This window comes from Lepidochelys kempii, chromosome 3, assembly GCF_965140285.1.
Source record: "Lepidochelys kempii isolate rLepKem1 chromosome 3, rLepKem1.hap1, whole genome shotgun sequence".
Taxonomy (NCBI): domain Eukaryota; kingdom Metazoa; phylum Chordata; order Testudines; family Cheloniidae; genus Lepidochelys; species Lepidochelys kempii.
The window spans coordinates 18,672,052-18,690,774 of NC_136382.1; the positions used below are offsets into that span (position 1 = coordinate 18,672,052).

The 18,723-nt window shown below is 41.7% G+C and overlaps 1 protein-coding gene across 11 annotated transcripts in view; it reads left to right on the top strand.

Annotated features, from left to right (window-relative positions):
* The window catches only part of ITSN2 (intersectin 2), a 122,055-nt gene that overhangs the window by 38,964 nt on the left and 64,368 nt on the right, over positions 1-18,723 (top strand). For 7 of the 11 annotated variants that reach the window (XM_073335823.2, XM_073335822.2, XM_073335827.2 and 4 more), the window contains 10 exons: positions 4,002-4,065; positions 5,935-6,072; positions 6,175-6,260; positions 7,430-7,692; positions 8,883-9,032; positions 9,298-9,438; positions 10,752-10,839; positions 11,509-11,648; positions 13,601-13,681; positions 17,537-17,673. In XM_073335823.2, coding sequence (XP_073191924.1) covers positions 4,002-4,065; positions 5,935-6,072; positions 6,175-6,260; positions 7,430-7,692; positions 8,883-9,032; positions 9,298-9,438; positions 10,752-10,839; positions 11,509-11,648; positions 13,601-13,681; positions 17,537-17,673 — 1,288 coding nt within the window. Of the gene's footprint in view, positions 1-4,001; positions 4,066-5,934; positions 6,073-6,174; positions 6,261-7,413; positions 7,693-8,882; positions 9,033-9,297; positions 9,439-10,751; positions 10,840-11,508; positions 11,649-13,600; positions 13,682-17,536; positions 17,674-18,723 lie in introns of those variants that run through there. The other 4 variants (XM_073335828.2, XM_073335830.2, XM_073335829.2 and 1 more) reach the window with 3 other exon arrangements.

Below are 18,723 nucleotides of genomic sequence, written 5' to 3' on the forward strand. Positions count from 1 at the left end.
GGCCGGTCCGCAGACCACCACTTTGAGTAGCACTGGTTTAGATGGCTTCTAAACCCTTTAAACTCCTTTAATGGTACAGAAAAGATGAGACCTGTCATTTAACCAAAAGCTCTTCTGTGTAGCAGTTTTCAGTCCGATTCAGTTTTTGCTTCACCTTGCATCTGTGCTTCCGTTACTCAAGAATTAAAGCTATACTGCAATCTTCGTTATAAGGAAGAATATGCCTAACAAAGAAGAAAATGGGCTGAAACTGTTGGCAACAATGTACTGATTACCTTGCTCCATTGCATTGAGTAGAGCTCAGCCTGTATACCTTTTACTGAGAGACAAGGTGGGTGAGATAATCTCTTCTATTGGATCAACTTCTTTGGGTGAAAGAGACAAGCTTTTGAGCTTCACAGATCACCAACAGAAGTTGTTCCAATAAAGGATATTACCTTACGCACCTTGTCTCTCTTGTATCCTGTGCCAGCATATCTACAACGCTACCTTTTGCTGATTCATTCTGTCATAATAAAAGGAAAGGGTGTATAGATGAATGCTAGTATAAATTTATATTGGATATGAAAGCAAAAGATATTTTAGAATTCATAGAATCTTGGTGAAGAGCATTCAGTAAAAAAGTATATTGGAGTCACAGAAGTATTCATAAGGAAACAAAAAAGCTGAGAAGGGTCAGGTTGGGGGCAGAATATGACTAAACAGCTAGGTATAAGAATGTATTTGAGGCAAAAAAAAAATCTTTAAAAAAATCCCATAATGCACCTGAAACCCAATTGATGCTAATAAAGTATGCAATACAAACTTTGGAGGGCAAATATAAGTTAGAGAATGAGGGCTAAGAAGAAATTTGAAGGCAAAAAATTCCCAAATGAGGACATTAATTAAAAAAAAAATACTGATTTAGAATAAGAAAAGACACATGAAGCAAGAAACCTGTGGGTGTGTTTAACAGACCTCTAGGATGTCAAGGGCAAGAACAGAGGATGAGATTGCAGAGAAACTAAAATGCATCTTTGCATTAGGACTTGTCTACACTACAGAGTTTTGTCGACAAAAGTTACGTCGCTTTAATTAAACCGCTGTTGCATGTCCACACTAGCCCCTTGTGTCAGCAGAGCACATTCACTCTAGCACCTCTTGCATTGACACAGAGAGCAGTGCACCGTGGGTAGCTATCCCACTGTGCAACTGGCTTCAGGGTCCTTTGGGAAGGGTTTGCAATGCCTCATGAGGCAGGTACAGTGTCACATGATGCAGGTTTCTCAATCCCATTGTTCCATGGGCATCCTACTAGATTGCCAGCTGCTTTTCAACTGAGGTGTATGTGGGGGGAAGAAAAGGGAGAGAGTGTGACAGGGAGTATGTAGGGAGGGGGTGGAGGAGAGACAGAAACACTGTGTGTGTTAAGGAAGTGTGTCTCTTTAAATTCAGATATGCAGTCTCTTTAAGGTCAGACAGCACCCTGAGCAACCAATCCTGGGGGAGAGGAACCCGCACCCTGCATCAGCCCCTGGCTCTGCACAGCACAGCAGTCTCTCCCCCACAGCAGCTGCCCGCTCTGCCTGCCTGCCGATTCCACATTAATGGTTCCGTGATTCCCTCCAAGTTCTCCCACAGCCTCCTCAGCAGTGTTGTGAGCTCTCCACTCTGAGGAATGTCAAAGCTTTCCAGAGCTTTAAAAGGGGAGGGGGCGCATGCCTACAGGGCAGCTGAGTTCAAAACAGTGAGCAGAGCAGTTATGGTGGGCATTGTGGGATACTCAGGGAGGCCAGTTATGTCAACATAACGAACGGTAGCGTCTACATTGCTGCCTTGACACTTTAACTTTGCCTTAAGTTTTATGCCTCTCATCAAGGTGGTTTTATTTTGTCACCAAAAGTAGCTTTGTAGTGTGTACACCTCCATTGTTTTGTCAGCAAAAGCTGCCTTTTGTGTAGTGTTGACAAGGCCTTAGTCTTCACACTGGATTATGGAGAAACAAGCAGTTCTTATTTCCATAGTGCCCCAGCCCTTCACCTCCCATCCCACACCCCAAACCCCTCATCCCGGCCCACCCCAGAGCCCTCACTCTGCACCCCAACCCTCTGCCCCAGCCTTGAGCCCCCTCCTGTACTCCAAATCTCTCATGCCTGCCCACCCCAGAGCCAACACCCCCAGTCAGAGCCCTCACCCCACACACACACCCCAACCCTCTGCCCCAGCCCTGAGTCTCCTCCCACACACCAAACCCCTCGGCCCCACCCCCGCCACTCATCACCTCCATATTGATGCACATAATAAAGTTCACTCCACAAATGGATATAAAAAATTAGAGGGAACATTGTTTATGACCTAAATTTGCAGCCATGGATAGTGTTCACTTTAGTGTTTTGAAGGACCAAAAGGCAGAAGTAACTGAATAACAAAAGTATGCTATTTATTATTAAATACAGCCACACTTGTGAATACCTGGAGGGTAGTCAGTGTTGAAGGACTTAAAAAATCGTTAAGGGATAATCCCAGTATTTATATATCATTTAGCCTGCCGTCCTTATTGGAAAAATAATAATGGGGAACAGATCTTACGGAGTTTGAGGTTTTACAAATCTCTCAAGCTGCTTGGGTTCTACAGACTAGCATGTCTTTTCACTTTTTCCCCACCGTAATTTAAAATAGTGTGCCCTAAGGGTGATTATATTAAAAAAAAAAAAAACACTAGCTAATGGGTCGCATATGATATGTATTGTGGAATAAATAAATCTCTCCCCACCTTACCTTCCTAAAAATCTAGCCTAGCAATAGAGGCAGTAACTTGTTTAAATTTATAATCACATATACACTGGGTTTGAAAATTTGACTTAAGTGTTGCATTCTGGATACACTTATGGGAAAGGGAGGGCTAGAAGCGGGGAGAAAAGAAGGGAGCAGGCAGTGAAAACATGCAGTAAATTATTGTATGATTCTTGATTCATTCATTTTAACACTCTCAACAACAGCAAAGGCTCTGCAGGCACCCCATCCGAGGCTGAATATATTTTAAAAATGACTTTGTGAAATAAAGGACACGTGCAAAATGCTTTTTGTGCCATGTACTGTACTGTGTACACACAGGAGAAATTGCTCAAATGCATGCTTTTTATTTTCTTTGTTTTGTCTGTAAACAATACAAGCAGTGTGCCTCACTCCCACAGATGTTAAGGGATGAGTTTGTCATATGTGCCTACATGACTTAGGAGCACAACTCCCATTTACTTTCAATGGAAGTTGTGCTCCAGAATCACTTTGATGCTATTGAAAAGTTCCACTCAAAGTTACTAAAAGAATGGAGTTCTATAGTATATCTATTTAGTAGATCACCAAAGGATTATTGTGGTCCAGTGGATACAGAAGTGGACAAAAAGTCCGTAAACCTGGGATTCAGTTTTTGGCATTGCCACTGACTTGCTGTGTCACCTTGAGCAAGTCACTTCATCTGACTGTGTCTCAGTTTCTCTGTCTATAAAATGGGAACAACTCCTCTCCACTTTTTGTAAGGGACTTGGATCTAAGCATGAAAAGTGCTAAGTGGTTACTATAATTTTTCCTATAGACTGAAGGTTTCTGCCTAGCAATCTGTATAGTTTGTTAGCAGGGGAAGGAATGTAGCCCCCACATTAACAGTGCTAACTCTTTGCAAATAGTCAGCTACATTCTACATATAGCTGTGAAGATCACCATAAACTGTTACGTTCATCTGTGGTGGGATTTTCTGAATGAGAAAAGTTGGTCAAGGACACTAATGATATTTCTTTACTCTACTTGTGATCATTGTGTCTGTGGTTTGTGTTTTTAACAGTATACAGAAATAATACAGTATACGGACTACCAGCATTAATAAACCATCAGCATAAACTGATGAAGTAAAATTAAGAATAAATGTGGGTTGCCCCAGTTTACAACACATCACATAATATCTGTCTTTTGTTCTAAATAGATTTATATATGAAAATTCTTAATAGTTTAATTTGTATTTCACTAAGGATTTCAAGCAAGGAATGCCCTTCTGCAGTCAAACCTTTCTCAGACTCAGCTGGCTACCATTTGGTAAGTTTACTCACTGATTGATGAGAGGCTTACACAATTGTGGTATGGAATGTAATCTGCTCTCTGCCATCAAGAAGTGTTAAAGGACAAGGTCCATTTAAAAATCATACACTATAAAACCCAGTAAACTTTATTTACCCATTTTGCTCATAATTTATTAAAACTGCACTGTTTTAAATGTCCAGTTTGCCATTTATTATTTATACTGAACTATGTAAATCAGCAAAGTCAGTTTTGCTTTCTGGTTCAATGCTTCATTGTTTGGATTGTAAACACTGAAGAGGAGGGTTTATTTGTTGAGAAACAACAGTTTCAGGTAAAAATAAGTTCTCATTAGAATGTCAAAACAAACAAACCCCAGAGATTTTTTTCAAAACGTGTCAATTTAAATTTGAACCTAAATTTACATTAAAAAAAAGAACCATAAGTGTTCCTTCAGTCCATTAGTGGTTTGTGACAGTTGTACACATATAGTTGTACATTGCAGTTGATTAAAGCTTGTTGTTATGGTGGTGAAAACAATTACAATCTTCTGAAGACTTTGAACTCCTGTATGTTTTGGGTTGGATCTTGCCTTTCAACACAGCTGTGAGTAAGGGGTGATATATAAACTTCACCTTCTCGCAGGAGTCCACAGAAGCTTTGCGGATTAGATTAGCATTAGACAATCCACTGAAGCGTCCCTCTCTGCTTTTCTTTCGTCCAGGAGGTAGTCATTTGCCTCTGGTCTGCATCAGCAGCAAATTGTAGTATGCCTCACAGTTGTGTGGTGCATTATGGGGGTGCAGTGAAAGTGCTATTAGCCTCCTCTTTGGTGTGGAGAATTCAGAGCAGCTGTAGCCATGTAGCATCCAAGTAGGTCCTATTCGCAGGTACGCAGTCCATGTCACAATATATCCCAAAGTCAGTAATTATCAATCTTTTATTTTAGTATTAAAGAGAGAGTCATTTTTAACATCGCCCATAGGTGGAGCTGGTCAGTAAACAGAAGAAAAATCACCTTTTTATCAACTTTGTTTCTGATTTTTGTTGGATTCCCCCCCATTAACGCTTTGTGGCCAGCTCTGCAGGACTGTTTCTGCCTGCCCCATCACACTCTTCTTTAAGGAAGTCTCGTTGCCTGCATCTCTGTGGACAACCACATGTTCCTTTCCTTCACTCTTCAGCAATGTTTCATGTAGGAGTATGGCAGTGATACTAGTGTATATGCTGCCTACCCATTAAAGCAGGATGATGGGGATTGAGAGTATTTGATTCTGCACCTGCCAGCAGCAGGGAGCTCTGAAGCAGCTCACCTTTGCCCCACAGCATTATCAGCTGAACTGTCTGGTGTTGAGAGAGAATCCTAGGCTAGGGGTCACAAGGGAGGAAGGAGCCCTGTATGAAGATCCCTTTTGTAGTATCAGGGCATACATTTAGATAATGCTGTATATCCTGAGAAAAGAACTGAGGCAGAGTAAAATGGGTGTTGTGATCTTGAAAGTGGCTTGAGCATGGAACAGGGTTTTGTTTCCAGTTCTGCTGTTCACTTCTCATGTTACCTTGGGCAAGGCACTTTAGCCTTTCTCATCCTCGTTTTCCCCACTTAATTACATACTGCATAGTGATGTTGACCTAATTAATGTTTGCGAAGTGCCTTTGCAATCATTTGACAATATATGCTGTATAAAAGCCAATTCTTATTTAAACTGTAAAATAAAATAAACTTTTCTTTCATCCACTGTTGTTTCTACTAAGATGAGGGATTGTTTACCAGTTCACCCTACAAGGTTTACGCCTTAAGAAATTGTTCTATAATAACTCATTTCAGTTATCCCTTCCAAGTGATTTTCAGTTGCACTGACAACGACATTCTCCCATTTTATGTAGGTCACTATCTGACGTTGATGGAGATGGACAGCTGAAAGCTGATGAGTTTGTGTTAGCCATGCATCTAACTGATATGGCCAAAGCTGGGCAGCCTCTGCCATTGACCCTGCCTCCTGAATTGGTACCTCCTCCTTTCAGGTAAAGTGCTCAGGACAGGGAGACCTGACCTAAATCCAGAGGTAATATAAAGAATACTGAATAGCCTGAATTTAACTCCCCCCAAAATAACTTCTCTCCTAGAAGTGGAAAATATGCTGAAAATGTTAATGGAACTCTGCCATCTTGCCAGCGAATGCAAGAAGAGGAGCCCCAGAAAAAACAGCCAGGTAAGAATGAGATTTTGAGTTTTGTGTTAGTGTATTACACTTTTTATTGAAGAATATTGCATCTTTTAGAAACTAAAAAGGGGGTAAGGAAGTACAGCATTACTATTTCAGGAGCTGTACTCCTGTTACCTTGGACAGAGGGAAGGTTGTCTTGATGCTGTCATTTAAGGGCAGTTAAGAAAACATCATGAATGTAAGGGTGAAGGGCTGTTTTTCAGGTGTAGGACGTATCAGTGACATTATTATTAATGAATGTCTTGGAAAGCTTCATGGTTGAAACGTTGGAACACCACTATGAAATTCCATGTAATTGAAAGTTACTGGTGCTTGCGTTGTCTCCATAGTAGTGCAGGATTTTGAACCTGAGGTAGCTTGATCTTGTCACAGTATCTGCAAGCAACTTGTAGCTTACCGTGGCCCATAGTATCAGACTCTGTTGTCTGACTGCTGCTGCTAGAATGGAGTAATAGAGGCTCCCTCTTAGTGGCCGAGTATGGGCAAGGCTTATTTCATTTTGGGAAGGTAATCCCAGAGGCCCCTAAACTATTCCCCCCACGCTTTTTTTTTAAAAAAATTCCATGTTGCAGTTATTGACCCTGATGATGGTTGGTTTGCTGCTGTTTTAACAGTTTGGGTCTAAGAAAAATTAAAGGTAACCCGCCTTTTGAAAAACCCCTTATTTGTGCTGACATATGTGCTGTACAGTGAAGAACGGTTTAAAAAGATGAGCTGTGTAACTCTTCCATTTTCCTATCCAGTGTCAGTGTCCAAGAAAACAACCCTCCATTAGCTTGTAAAAATTTGTTTTTGTCCTGGACAGATAGAATCATTTTATGTCTATTAATGTTAAATTGTATTCTGCTTTAAACCACCAATCCTACCTAGCCACTGTTTTTTGTGGGAGGTCAAAAAGTTTTACCACAGAACATTTCTTTTTGATGTCAGAAGTAATGAAATTTTGCTGTTGTGCCAAGCTGTGAAAATGATAAGAATGTCAGTCTTTGTGAAAAGAGGATAGATACTTAAAACTTCTTGATTTAAGGTGCTTAAATTATCCATGGTGCAATGTTTTGAGCTAGCCAATAAGAAAACATGGTAGGCATTAGCAGTGTAAGAGAGGAACTGCTTTGAACCATTGTTCTGTGTAAAACAGCTGTGCCTTATTTTAGTTACATTTGAGGACAAGAGAAAAGCAAACTATGAGAAAGGAAACGTGGAACTGGAGAAAAGGCGTCAAGTCCTACTGGAGCAGCAGCAGAGAGAGGCGGAACGTAAGGCTCAGAAAGAAAGAGAAGAACAAGAGCGAAGAGAGAGGGAGCTGCAGGAGCAGGAGCGGAAAAAGCAGCTTGAACTGGAAAGGCAGTTGGAGAAACAACGAGAGCTGGAAAGACAAAGGGAGGAAGAGAGGAGAAAAGAAATAGAACGGCGGGAGGTTGTTTCCTTAATTTTATTTATTTTAATCCTTAAAGTAGTACGCACCCACACTCAGTGAACACAGTTGGTAAAGTTATTCCCTTGCCCATTTGGGAACTTGTAATTTTTATGTGCCTTTGAACTTGCGTTACCTCTAGACAAGCAGTCTTGGTCTAGTAGTTTGAGCATAGGACTGGGAGCCAGGCATTCATTGAAACTTGGCTTGGGCATGCACTCCTTGTGTGACTATTGCAAGTCATTTTGGAGGGACACTATCATTTTTGTCTGAAATGTTGTGCCTACTATTGTTACAAATAACCCCTAAAGTGGATAAAACTCAGGTTCTCAAGACTCTTTCGTATTCTGGGCCACGTTTTCTTTTACAGTTCTCTTTTTAAACAAAAAAAACCCCAACTGTAACCCAAAACTAGGCTCGACTGAAGCTTGAAACTGACATTATTTTACTTTCGATCCTATAACAAATCTGGGTTTACTTGGTTTGTCCACGATCACATTTAAAATTGCATCCACTCTGTGACCAATCATGCTAAGGGCCTTCTGAGTCATTATTAGTTCCCGACACTGTTCTTAGTTAGAGGCAAGACTATTAGAGTGAAACCAAATTCGTATCTGAATTATACATTACGCTATACCCAATTATCTTTCTCCACAGTTGATTTTTCTGGCAGTTTCCCTTCCAGTGGGAGTTGAGATGTTCAGAACCATGTAGGATAAGATCTTCCATTCTTGTGATCATATATGATATTTGAAATATATAAGATTGTGCTTTAAGAGCAGAATTCTTATATGTTTTATTGCTGTGCTACTCACAAGTAGAACAGAATGGCAGATTACTTTGCACAAGAGTGTAAGCAAACCTGAACGTGCAAGGTCTAGGTCTAATTTAAGAACTGCCAGCCTTTGTAGTGTCCCCTTTAATGATATCATTTAGGATTCAAGGTGTTTTTATGTGGATTTTGTTCATTAAAAGGCAAACTATATAGATATTGCTAAGTATGAAAATACATATATAGCTTTCATTTGTCTGTACATTAAACACTCCAGTTTTGTTAAACTGGAAATATTTAATTTTAGCTTAATTTAGCTACAGAATGTATGTGTAGATATCAACACTGTAAAACTTCTAGTTTGCTTTAGAGTTTCTAAAGGGTATCGTAAGCTTACAGTAATATAACTTGTTATCTGCAGGCAGCAAAGCAGGAACTCGAGCGCCAGCGACGGCTGGAATGGGAGAGAATTCGACGCCAAGATCTTCTTAATCAGAGAAACAGGGAGCAAGAAGAAATTGTCAAGTTAACCTCTAAAAAGAAGAGCCTTAATCTTGAATTAGAAGCCCTGGTGAGGCACACGTGATATTAAATATATTTGAGTGATATACAGAATTTTAAAATTGTACAAGAATCTTAAAATGCACATTAAAGTGCTAAGTACAACTTTTTCTTGATCAGGAAATTAACTTAGTATTGGCTCAGCAATCAAAGCAGGATTTTTTCTAAGAATTGTTCTTAAGGTACCTTTAGGCAGAAATGATCTTTTCAGAGAAGTTTGATAGAGAAACTTTTTTTGTTGTTTTGTTTTTTTTTACAACATGTGGTTTCTGTAGAGTGGCAAACATCAGCAGATCACAGGCAGACTGCAAGATGTTCAAAGCAGAAAACAAATTCAGAAAAGTGAGCTGGAAGCTCTAGATAAAAAATGTGATTTGGGAATTGTAGAAATCAAACAGCTACAACAGCAACTTCAGGTATGTGATTTCCTGTTAAACCTACCGATCTCTTTCACTTCCCTTTAACAGTTGTGGTGGCATCAGTAGTGTGTCCTTATAGGAAAGATTTGTGCAATAGCATCAAGGGATTGAATGGTTAGGATGCAGAAAAGAAGACTAAGTAGAAATGGCCAGTGAATGTGGTTCCACAATGCCTACTAAAATTATTTATAGCATTAGGGAAACCAATACGTACATTCATGATCATTGATATTAATTTTACAAGGCTAGAAGTGAGGTTTTGACCATAATTTCAGTAGCATGTGCTAGTTTACCAGTGATTATATAGGAAGATATTTTGTGGGGTTCAATAAGATTCCTACCTGGTTTCTACCTCTTCATCTACATTTGATATTTCTAAAAAGAAGTAAAACTCCCACAGGTGTTTTCTTGCTCTCACCTTTCCAGTGAAGGTACTAGACCTGTGCAGCGCTCTGTCTACAATATCTCAGATGTTTTCAGATCACTAAATTAAGCAACATGATGGAACATGTATGGAAGATGCAAGAGCTGATGTTCATCAAGTCATTCCAACAATTAATTGATGGAATTCAAAAATCAACTCTCTTTTTCATTGATTCATAAAAATTTGGCGGTGAGGGGGGATGTTAATTTTAAAATCATAGGGTTTGACTATTAATGTGAAAAATTGTAAAACTGCTTTTGCATTATTTCATCTCACTTTTTAAAAAAAGATTTAAGCTCACCTGTTCCAAAACCACACAGTTGCAGTTAGTAATAATTGATATTTCTTCGTTGTGTATTGATCCTTCTCTTGTCTACACATGGGGTTAGCACTGGTGCAGCTACACTGATTTCTAGCAATTGACTATTGGGGCAAATCCCTTGCAAGGTGTTAAAATTGATGAATGATTTCAAGTATTAGAAATTTCATATGCTAAAGTAAAGCACATGGCATAATAACTTGTTTTTGTTTTATTTATCAGAAACTGAAACCTATTAGTTGATGGCTAGTTTCAAAGAATGCTTGGATTTCTTTGGAAATGCACATTGTACCATAATACACAAATGTTATGCTAATATGCTTTACATTTGTTATTTAAACTCTTTTAAATTTATGTGTTGAAGAATACTTAGTTTTTATATATATATGGTGATCATAGAATCGTAAGTTTTTTCCCTATTATGGGAAAAAATTGTACCAATGCATTATCATACAGTTTACTTACTTTATGTTGTATTAAAAAATTGTTTGTTTGTGGTTGGTGCCATATAAACAGATATTAACCTTTCTTAAAAATACATTGCACCTCTTTCTTATATATCTATAGGAATATCAGAATAAACTAGTCCATTTAATTCCTGAAAAGCAGTTATTAAATGAGAGAATAAAACACATGCAGCTGGACAACACTCCTAGTAAGTGTCTTCAAATAAACTCTTTGCTCTGTATAGTAGCTTTTCTTTACTCACTGGGAAAGCTACTGTCTGTCGTTATTAACCATTCCTTCATAGTTACCATAGATTTAGCAAGTCCCAACAAATATTCAGAACTGTTTGTTGTCCCTACTTTCTACCATTTCCTATATCTAACAAATGTGGGGAGAAATATGTTTTGATAAGAAAAGAAGTCTACAACTTTAAACATAGACAATACAGACTATAGTACAGGGAGGAATTATGGTCTTTGCTGCCCAGATTTTCCTTTTGCTTACAGTCATGTAAAATCAGGAGTAACTCCATTTAAATCAAAGGAATTTATGGAAGTTTTACACTACTGTTAAGTGAGTGGCAAATGAGGGCCAAAGTGTCTGCCCTCAGGAGTTGCATCTAATCAGACTAATACAATATGAAGAGGAGATGTCATACGAACTTTATTATATGAGTTATGGTAGTGCCCGTACCTGATCCTCAATCAAGGATCAAGGCCCAATTGTGCTAGAAGCTGTATGAGAATGTACCACAAGAAGTGGTATAAGCAATTCATTTCTGAAGTGGGAGTGAATGTAAATTAAAAAAAGTGGTTATTGAAAAGTATGGTAATACAAATAGAAATCATTGTAAAAGTACATGATCTTTCCTATGCAGATACAGGAATCAGTTCAGTGAACAAGAAATTCCTAGAAAAGGAAGAATTATGCCAAAGACTTCGGGAGCAATTAAATGCCCTAGAAAAGGAAACTGCTTCCAAACTCTCTGAAATGGATACATTTAACAATCAGCTCAAGGTACATGCATTCTGCAAATATATTGTCTTTAGTAATAAGCCATGTTTTCCTCCTCATCCAGTCACCAAACTTTTATTTGCTGTCCCCCTATGCCATGTCTTTTCTGAAAGTCTGTGCCTATTTTATAATATCAAAATAAGCATTGCCAAACATCTTCTAGCAAATGTGCAATTAGAAACTAATTCAAAACTGTCAAATGTATAATTAGATATTAACACCCCCTCTCCCTTGCTTACCCCTCCTCTGCGTTCATCATGTTACAATGCCTTTCAAAGGCACTCTCATAGTTCACTCTTACTCAACACAGGCCCTAAAATACATAAAAGTAAATGAGAGTTGTGGGCAGTGTTCCTTCTAATTTTTCCCACGCATTGCGTAATTAATTTTGTTTTGGCACAAGTATGGAGGTGATGTGTGACTGGCTGGGGGTGTGGGCTCTAGGGAGGGGCTCAGGGCTGGGGCAGAGTGTTGGGGTGCGGGGGGGGAGGACTCTGGCTGGGGATGTGGGCTCTGGGGTGGGGCTGGGGATGAAGGGTTTGGGGTGCAGGATGCTCCGGGGCTATGGCGGGGAGAGAGAACTCCCCCCAGCTCGCGCTCTCCATAGCAGCACGTGGGCTGGGTGGGAGAGGCGCCTCTCCCTGCTGCGTGCGGCAGCTCCAGGGCTGGGCTGGGTTGGGGCCAACTGTGGGGCACCTCTCTCCCAGCCACGGCAGGTCCAAGACGGGCTTGGTTGGGTCCGAGGGAGGGGTGCCCCTCCCCCAGCCATGGCAGGTCTGTCCGCAGTCTAGGCTGCTAGTGGTCCACAGCTTCTGGCTCGAAGCGGCAGACTGTCCGTCACTGGTGGCCCGGAAGAACAGCAGCAGCTGTGGGCTCCTTTCCACTCATCCCATCCCCCCTCCCCCCCACCTTCCCCATCACTGGCAGGCAGCCGATGGCTGCTGCCTGTGGGTGATGGAGGGCAGGGGCAGAGAGAAGAGCCCTCTACCAGATGGCTGAGAGGAGCGAGTAGGCAGGAGGGATTGGGGGGTGGGGAGGGGGCGAGGAGAAGCCCTGGGCTGGCGGGCCTAGAGGAGCACGGGGAAGGGGCTGGAGAGGAGAAGAGCCAGCGCTGCTGCTGCTGGGCTGCAGCACAAATGAAGTGGAGCACCGGGCTGGGCCGGTGGGGTCCCTGCTGAGGGTGGGCCAGCCGCCATAATAAACCCAGTACTGGCCTGGATGGGTTGGGGCCGGGGGAGGTGTGCCTCTCCCCGCCAGAGCCCTGAGTGGAACTCTGGGGAACTTAGAGGGAACTTGGGTTGAGGTTGCTGAGCGCCTGCAGGTTCTGTCGCTATGGCAGTAAGGTTGTATGGCTACCATTTCGCAGATTGTAAATGGAGTATCCTAATTGTTTAATTTGTATTGGAAGAAAATACTAATCTGCCAGCACAGCACATGGGATATTCACTTTTGGCAATAGACATGGATGCTTGTATTCCTTTAACTAGGAGACAGAATGTGCAGAGGATAATTGAAGGAGGCTGTGTGGTTTATATATTGTCAGTTTATCAGACAGATGCATGCAACTTTCTGACAAGGGTGTTGTCGCTGTGCTCTGTTTGCTGGCTTATTCATAGTGGCATTGATGTGAATTTTAGAATAAATTGTATGATTTCTCTTCTGGCTAAAGGAATAAATTATATGATTTCCCTTCTGGCTAAAGGAAGGACCACATTGCATCTGTTGAAGAGAGCTTAAGGGAAAAAACTCTCAGAACATTTTTTTTTTATAAAGAAAACATCACCCACAATATTGGTGCTTGCATTTGGAATCACATGTGTGCTGCATGGCTTGCTGGTTAGTGAGAGCAATTCAGTTATGTTCAGTGACTGCATCAACAATGTAGTCTTCCCTACAATATATTTTTTTAAATCGTTACAAAGTTTAATTGGCTTTTTATCTGCCTTATCTTGCAGTGTGAGAATATGGATGATTCTGTTCTTCAGTGCCTTTTGTCTCTGCTAAGCTGTCTCAACAACCTCTTCCTCTTACTTAAGGTTATTTTCTAATCTTTGGCTCTTTTGCTTTTAATTATTTCATGGTTTTTCTCTGTTTTCCCTTTCTTTTTGGATATATTATCTCTTTAGTACTCAACTGAAAACCTTTGTTTAAAAATAAAACTTTTCAAAAACAGAATGAATATTCTTTTCTTTTCTGCTTGCTTTTAAATCCTTCTGCTATCCTAACAGCTTAAACTTACTTGCTTATAAAGCAAAGCCAGAAAATACTGATGTGTATCTTGTTTGTTAATGGACTGATACATTAACAAAAAGAAAAGGAGTACTTGTGGCACCTTAGAGACTAACCAATTTATTTGAGCATGAGCTTTCGTGAGCTACAGCTCACTTCATCGGATGCATACTGTGGAAACTGCGGAAGACATTATATACACAGAGACCATGAAACAATACCTCCTCCCACCCCACTCTCCTGCTGGTAATAGCTTACCTAAAGTGATCATCAAGTTGAGCCATTTCCAGCACAAATCCAGGTTTTCTCACCCTCCGCCCCCACCCCCCACACACAAACTCTCTCTCCTGCTGGTAATAGCCCATCAACCACATACCACACAACAGAACCACTAACCCAGGAACCTATCCTTGCAACAAAGCCCGTTGCCAACTGTGCCCACATATTTATTCAGGGGACACCATCAAAGGGCCTAATAACATCAGCCACACTATCAGAGGCTCGTTCACCTGCACATCCACCAATGTGATATATGCCATTATGTGCCAGCAATGCCCCTCTGCCATGTACATTGATCAAACTGGACAATCTCTACGTAAAAGAATAAATGGACACAAATCAGATGTCAAGAATTATAACATTCATAAACCAGTCGGAGAACACTTCAATCTCTCTGGTCATGCAATCACAGACATGAAGGTCGCTATCTTACAACAAAAAAACTTCAAATCCAGACTCCAGCGAGAAACTGCTGAATTGGAATTCATTTGCAAATTGGATACTATTAATTGAGGCTTAAATAGAGACTGGGAGTGGCTAAGTCATTATGCAAGGTAGCCTATTTCCCCTTGTTTTTTTCTCCCCCCCTTCCCCCCCCTCCGACGTTCTGGTTAAACTTGGATTTATGCTGGAAATGGCCCACCTTGATTATCATGCACATTGTAAGGAGAGTGGTCACTTTGGATGAGCTGTTACCAGCAGGAGAGTGAGTTTGTGTGTGTATGGGGGTGGGAGGGTGAGAAAACCTGGCTTTGTGCTGGAAATGGCCCACCTTGATTATCATGCACATTGTAGGGAGAGTGGTCGCTTTGGATAAGCTATTACCAGCAGGAGAGTGAGTTTTTCTGTGTGTGTGTTTTTTTTTAAAAAAAGGGGGTGGGGGGAGTGAGAAAACCTGTATTTGTGCTGGAAATGGCCCACTTTGATTTTCATACACATTGTGAGGAGAGTGGTCACTTTGGATAAGCTATTACCAGCAGGAGAGTGAGTTTGTGTGTGTGGTTTTTGGAGGGGGGTGGGGGGGTGAGAAAACCTGGATTTGTGCTGGAAATGGCCCACCTTGATTATCATACACATTGTAAAGAGAGTGGTCACTTTAGATGGGCTATTACCAGCAGGAGAGTGAGTTTGTGTGTGGGGGGGTGGAGGGTGAGAAAACCTGGATTTGTGCTGGAAATGGCTCAACTTGATGATCACTTTAGATAAGCTATTACCAGCAGGACAGTGGGGTGGGAGGAGGTATTGTTTCATGGTATCTGTGTATATAATGTCTTGTGCAGTTTCCACAGTATGCATCCGATGAAGTGAGCTGTAGCTCACGAAAGCTCATGCTCAAATAAATTGGTTAGTCTCTAAGGTGCCACAAGTACTCCTTTTCTTTTTGCGAATACAGACTAACACGGCTGTTACTCTGAAACCTGATACATTAACAGATTCAATTAGCTTTATTACCTAGGTACCGCTTTTTCTTTTCAGGTAAGGCAATATCCACCAAAAAATTATCTTCCCATTTTGATAGAAACACAGTTTCTTTGTGTTCATTTGCCCCCCCCACACTCACTCACTCTCACACACACACACACCTGCCCTCCTCCCCCACACACACTCACTCACCTACACACACACACACACACACCTGTCAGCTATGAGTCAATTCCGTGATTTATTTGGTCTGGGTTCAGAAGAGTCCTGAAATTGCATCAGTGCCCGGGTTAACTAGGGTAGCCAACTTTCTGATTGCAGAAAAACGAACACTCCTACCCTGCCCCGCCCCTTCTCTGAGGTCCCGCCCCGCTCACTCCATCCCCTCTTCCCTGCCTTGCTCACTCTTCCCCACCCTCATCCATTTTCACCAGGCTAGGGTGGGGAGGGGGAGGACTCTGGCTGGTGGTGCAGGCCCTGGGGTGGGGTTGGGGATGAGAGAGTTGGGGTGTGGGAGGGGTCTCAGGGCTGGGGCTGGGGGTTGGAGTGCAGGGCGGACGAGGGCTCCGGCTGGGGATGAGGGATCTGGTGTGGGACCAGGAATGAGGGGTTTGGGGTGCAAGAGGCGGCTCTGGGCTGGGGCCGAGGAGTATGGAGTGCAGGAGGGGGCTCACGGCTGGGCCAGGGAGTTGGAGTGCAGGCTCTGGGAGGGAGTTTGGATGCAAGGTGGGGGGTTCAGAGCACAGGCAGGGGATTGGGGTGCAGGAGAGGGTGAGGGCTTCAGATGGGGGTGCAGGCTCTGGGCTGGGACTGGGAATGGGGTGTTTGGGGTGCAGGAGAGGGCTCTGGGCTGGGGCAGGAGGTTGGGGTATGGGAGCGGTTGTGGGCTCTGGGAGGGAGTTTAGGTGTGGAAGGGGTCTCAGGGCTGGGGCAGGGGGTTGGAGCGTGGGAAGGGACTTGGGGTGCAGGCTCCTGCTGGATGGTGCTTACCTCAGGTGGCTCCCAGAAGCGACCAGCATGTCCACCTCCTAGGCAGAGAGGCCAGGGGGCTCTGCACACTGCCCACGCCTGCAGGCACCACTCCTGCAGCTCCCATTGGCTGTGGTTCCCAGCCAATGGGAGCTGCAGAGTCAGCGCTCAGGGTAGGGGCAGCGTGCAGAGTCTCCCTGATTGCCCCTATGCCTAGGGGCCACAGGGACATGCCAGCCGCTTCTGGGAGCTGCGTGGAGCCAGGGCAGGCCTGTTATCCAAAGCTTCATACCAATTATTTCAGCCTTTGGTTTGAGCGTAGTTAGAGGAAATGCTGTGGTCTGAACTTTACTTTGCACATGACTATGTCTTAGTTATTGGATTGATTTGTTGTTATTTAAAAAATTTCTTTGAATCATAATTATAGAAAAGATTATATATTTCACCCATAATTAACAAATTTTTATATGTATTTTTCTTCTTTTTGTAGCAACCTTCTGTTAGATTAAGCAGTGGCTAATAAAGGAAATACTAAAACATAGTGAAGGGAAGCCTCCATCTTAAAGGATGTATACCCAAAATTTCCAGTACTGTTTTGTGTTACTTGTAGTTTAAAGGCTATCTCCACCAGGCAACTGTTTAGAGATCATTTGTGTACTTCTAGTCCTTAGATGACCCAGTGTTTAAGTACTTAATTTAAAATTCCCACTCTTTTTCCCTCCATCGTATTTGCAGTCTCCAGCAGAGGAATGACTAAACGATGCACTTTGCAAGTATAAACTGCACAAGAGTTTGCAAAAGATCTGCCAGATATTTTTATATGCTCCTGTTTAACTCTTTCTTTCGAATGAGAGTCAACATCCATTATTAACTTTAAGATTGTCCTATCCATTTGTGTTGGATCACAAAGCATTAAAATGCCTAGTTACTTTCCTAGAAAAATGGATTTGCTTGTCAGTCCTTTGATATACTTCATTGTGTTTCCTCATTAGGAACTGAGAGAAAGCTACAACACACAGCACTTAGCCCTTGAGCAACTTCACAGGATCAAACAAGAGAAAATAAGAGCTGTAGAAAGAAAAAGAGCTGAGCTTGCACAAAAAAAGCGACTGGAGGATGAGGCTGCAAGGTAACATGGTTGAAAATCATAAAACACTGATACTGTAGTTTTTAAAACAGGATATTGCATTGGTGAGCTTCAGATGTTGATACCAGTAGACATAAAATCTAACTGATTAAAATATACATCCTACTAAGAGAGCAACACTACATGAACTAAGCCTTCTGAATTTTTACATGGAATACAAGGATTTCTGAAGTTCTGAATTTCCTTCCCCTTAGTATGTAGGAACGAGTCTGTTACCCTTTTTGATACGACAAATCTATTTGATGAAAGTGTTGTTCTCAAAGATTGATGTGTCAACCTGAGAATCCATTTTTGTAATTAGGCTTTTTAATCTCTTCTCCAATACACAGCTTCCATGCATTTAAGATTACTTATTCACATTTTCTACCTTGTTTTGCTGTCATTGTACATCTTCTCCCTCCACTTAAAAAGCGCTTCCTACTAAATGAACAAATGTAGTTTAGTTGCCAGTCATTCATACTCTGACAGTGTGATATTCTTAGTCCCTGAATATTTATGGAAATTGGACGAACATTGTGACTGCCTAATTTCGATATGATGATCTTGAAAACCAGTTGAATGTCCGCAAGTTACTAGTTTTAAGGGTAAGAGACTAAATTAATCCTTAGTTTCCTCTTTGCATTTCAATCCCTGATCTTATATTGGTTTCTTGCCTGATGAGCTAGAAAACGTTCACGTTTACCTATATGGAAAGGGATCCTTCCTTTTGTCCGTAAATGATCTTACGTTATTATGCTCCTACGTTATTTTGTATCAGCTCTTTCCAGATTCTGTTGTCAACTTTCCCCTACCACCTGCCTGATCGGTCCAGGGCTCTCAAGTGGCATTGCTGGCCAAAAAGTTTTTTCAGTTATCTGGTTAGCTGGCTGCACTCACGTCACTCTGATCTGCATCTTGCTACGGTCACGTTATGCCTTTATGATGTTCACACTGCATTACGATAATGAGCTCTATGTGAGGCTACAGCTGGTGCAAAATGTGTCTGCCCATCTGTTCAGAGGCTTTGATGTAGGGGGAGCATATTCATACCAA